The sequence below is a fragment of the Carlito syrichta genome, unplaced genomic scaffold, assembly GCF_000164805.1.
Source record: "Carlito syrichta isolate Samal-C Ts95f unplaced genomic scaffold, Tarsius_syrichta-2.0.1 Scaffold304337, whole genome shotgun sequence".
In the NCBI taxonomy this organism is placed as follows: domain Eukaryota; kingdom Metazoa; phylum Chordata; class Mammalia; order Primates; family Tarsiidae; genus Carlito; species Carlito syrichta.
The window spans coordinates 667387-670511 of NW_007248433.1; the positions used below are offsets into that span (position 1 = coordinate 667387).

The window sequence follows — 3125 nt, forward strand, 5'->3', positions numbered from 1 at the left end:
TCCTCCTCCTCCTCCTCCGCTTGAAGCTCACCAGACCACTCAAGCCTGCAGCAGAGCTGGATTCCCCTTGGGCCCCATCCCCACCCGCCTAACATGGATCCTTCAGTCAGTTTCCCTCTTTGCTCTCCTAGAGGGCACAGAGGTGTCCAACCATATCTGATCATGGAGTGGGCAAATGTTTTTTAAAATATAAATCTTAAAAAAAAACAACAAGGAAGGGAAGTCTTGCAAGCTGCCCTTGCATGCTGTGCACTCTGGCACTGGGAGACAATGCAGAACCCACAGATCCACTCTAGGCCCTTCCCAGTGCATGGCAGAGAGGCTACCGCAGGACCCACGGGATACACGTGGAGCTCTCACAGGGACACGTGTCCTGGCAGCATTTGTGACTGCAAGGAGCTGGAGGCAATGGCAGCGTCCAACTCCAGGGGAAGGACAAGCAGGAAGGGCGAGGGTGCTCCAGCAAGGACAGCCTGCCTCTGCTGTGAACAGCTGGAAAATTGGGTGGGTCTTCTAGAATCTTCCTCTTACAACTGAGGGAGGAGACGACTGGTGAGCAATGCATGGAGATGGGAATGGTATGTACTCCTCTACGGCATGCACCTGCACGTCTACATGCGTGGGATTTGCATGACCTTCACACAGACGTCACATGAGCACTGGGCTGGGCCCTGGGCAGTGCTAGCAGAGGGGAGGCTTTTCTGAGAGCCGGAGAGTGAAGGGGACAGGAAGCCGCTGCCTCGGGGGCCCTGCTGGGACCCAAGGCTGGCCCTGGAGGCTTCAAGGGGGAAAGACCCTGCAGGAAACCGTGGCTATGAACCCAGAGAATTCCAGGAGCCACACCCAGGGCCAGGAGCTGGAGGCCCAGGGAGGGCCTTCCCACTTGGAGGCTGGTGGCGGGGCTGGGGCCAGGCTGCAGGTCCCCACCCCAAGGAATGCTCAGAGCCCAGAGGATGATGGACACGTAGAAAATTGGGACCGGGTGTTTTTGTGGGAGCAGGGCAGTTTCGGAACTTGGGGACAGGGAAGAGATGAAGAAAGAAGGGTGAGGCGGCATCTCTGGGCTGTAGACAGAGGCAGAGCCCATGTCGGGGGAGAGATACAGCGCAGCGGCTGTCTGGTTTCTCAGTCTTCTCCCACATCCTCCCAGGTGGCATCACTACACCAGGGCCACCTGCGGTCATCCATGCCCACCTGCTTACCGGAGGAGCCTCATGACAGCCTGCAGGAGGGTCAGGAGGCCAAGGGGCAGCAGCAGAGCCAAGAGGCTGGCTCCCCGCCCTGAGGCCGGCGGCTCATCCTGGAGAGGGGCCTGGGGCTGCTGCCATGGGAACAGGAGGCGCACGTCACAGCAGACCTGCCAGCACCTGTGCCGGGGGAGCCCGTCCAGGGGGGTTTCTAGGCAGAGAGAGGGCAGGTGAGGACAGGGTGCAGTCCCCCGGTCTGTGCTGGCCGCCAGGAGGCCACGACACCAGGCCAGGAGCCTCCGGGGCGTGGGGACTGCCAAAACCCCGGGGTGTGGACACCGACCCCAGATTCACAGGGTATCTTCCGGGTCAGATCTCCTGACTGATGACGGCCTTGGACAGTTTCTAGTTTTATTTTTTGTTTGCTTGTTTGGTTTTGGAGTCGGGGCCTCACTCTGTTGCCTAGGCTGGAGCACAGTGGCATCACGGTTCACTGAAGCCTCAGGCACCTGGACTCAGACGATCCTTCCATCTCAGCCTACCAAGTAGCTAGGACTACAGGCCCATGCCACCACGCCTGGCTAACTTTATTTTATTTTTTGTAGAGATCAGGTCTCGCTATGTTACTCAAGCTGGTCTCGAACTCCTGGGCTCAACGATTCTCCCTCCACAGACACCCAAAGTGCTGGGATGACAGACATGGGCCACCATGCCCTGCCCCCGACTGTTTTTCAAGAGTCTTTATCTTCTAGAGTGGGCGATACAATGTCTAGCTGGGATTTGCTTCAAAACCATCATTTTGAGGGAGGAGGGAGGACTCAGGTGAACCAGACTGTAGAGTGATGGGAACTGAGTGATGGAAACATCAGGATTATTTAAAGCAATCTCCATTTTGGGGAGTGTTTGAAATTTTCCGTGATAAAAAGTTAACGACAGCCACAGCCACAAACGGAACCCCAGTGTTTCCATTTCCTTGACACCCTCAGCGTTTTCCAGACATGCTTTGGTCAACGTGTGATCCTCCTGGTATTTCACTATTTTTTATTTTTTGTTACACTATTAACATGCTCTTAATTTTTTGTTACACTATTAACATGCTCTTAATATAAAGTATACACTAATTATATTACTATAAAAATGCACATTAATAAAAATAGCATAAACATATTTTGCTTATAAAAAATTGTACCACAAAAGCACATAAGTCCCTCTTTACAAGAAAAAAAAAGTAAGATCAGAAATATGAACTTCCTCGTTAAAATGGACATCAGTTGGATCTGAGGCCAAAGAAAACGCCTCATGTTTTTAAAACACTCAGTACTTGAAGCCAGAGAAGAGAGATCATAATTTCCTGGTAGCAATGAGACTGGCTCTCTTAATCCTGTCCTGTGAAAATCATCTGGCTTTAATGGGTTTGAGGCTTGAAACACTACTTACATAAATTGCCTAAACTCTAAAACAATACTTGGAGTATAAGTCAACGCTGTTTTTTTAAAAGTATCAGTTGATGTATGTGATTCAACAATCAACTAAGCTTTTGGTTTTTCTTCGTCTTTTTTTTTTAAGAGACAGGATCTCAGTCGGGCATGATGGCTCATGCCTATAATCCCAGTACTTTGGGAGGCAGAGGAGAGAGGATTGCTTGAGTCCAGGGGTTCGAGACCAGTCTGGGCAACTTGGCAAGACCTCGTCTCTACAATAAATCAAAAAGTTAGAGCCGGGCTCGGTGGCTCAGCCTGTAATCCCACGCTTTGGGAGGCTGAAGTGAGTGGATTGCCTGAGCCCGTGGGTCCAAGACCTGTCTGGGCAACTTGGCGAGACCTCATCTCTATAATAATTCAAAAAATTAGTTGGGCGTGGTAGCGCACGCCTGTAGTCCCAGCTACTCGGAAGGCTGAGGCGGAAGGATCGCTAGAGCCCAGCAGGTCGAGGCTGCAG

General features: G+C 52.0%; 1 protein-coding gene across 1 annotated transcript in view; it reads right to left on the reverse strand.

Annotated features, from left to right (window-relative positions):
• Positions 1–3125, reverse strand: part of CUNH16orf95 (chromosome unknown C16orf95 homolog) — a 16989-nt gene that overhangs the window by 947 nt on the left and 12917 nt on the right. Inside the window, exon 5 of the mRNA XM_021713204.1 lies at positions 1203–1398. Coding sequence (XP_021568879.1) covers positions 1203–1398 — 196 coding nt within the window. The remainder of the gene's footprint in view (positions 1–1202; positions 1399–3125) is intronic.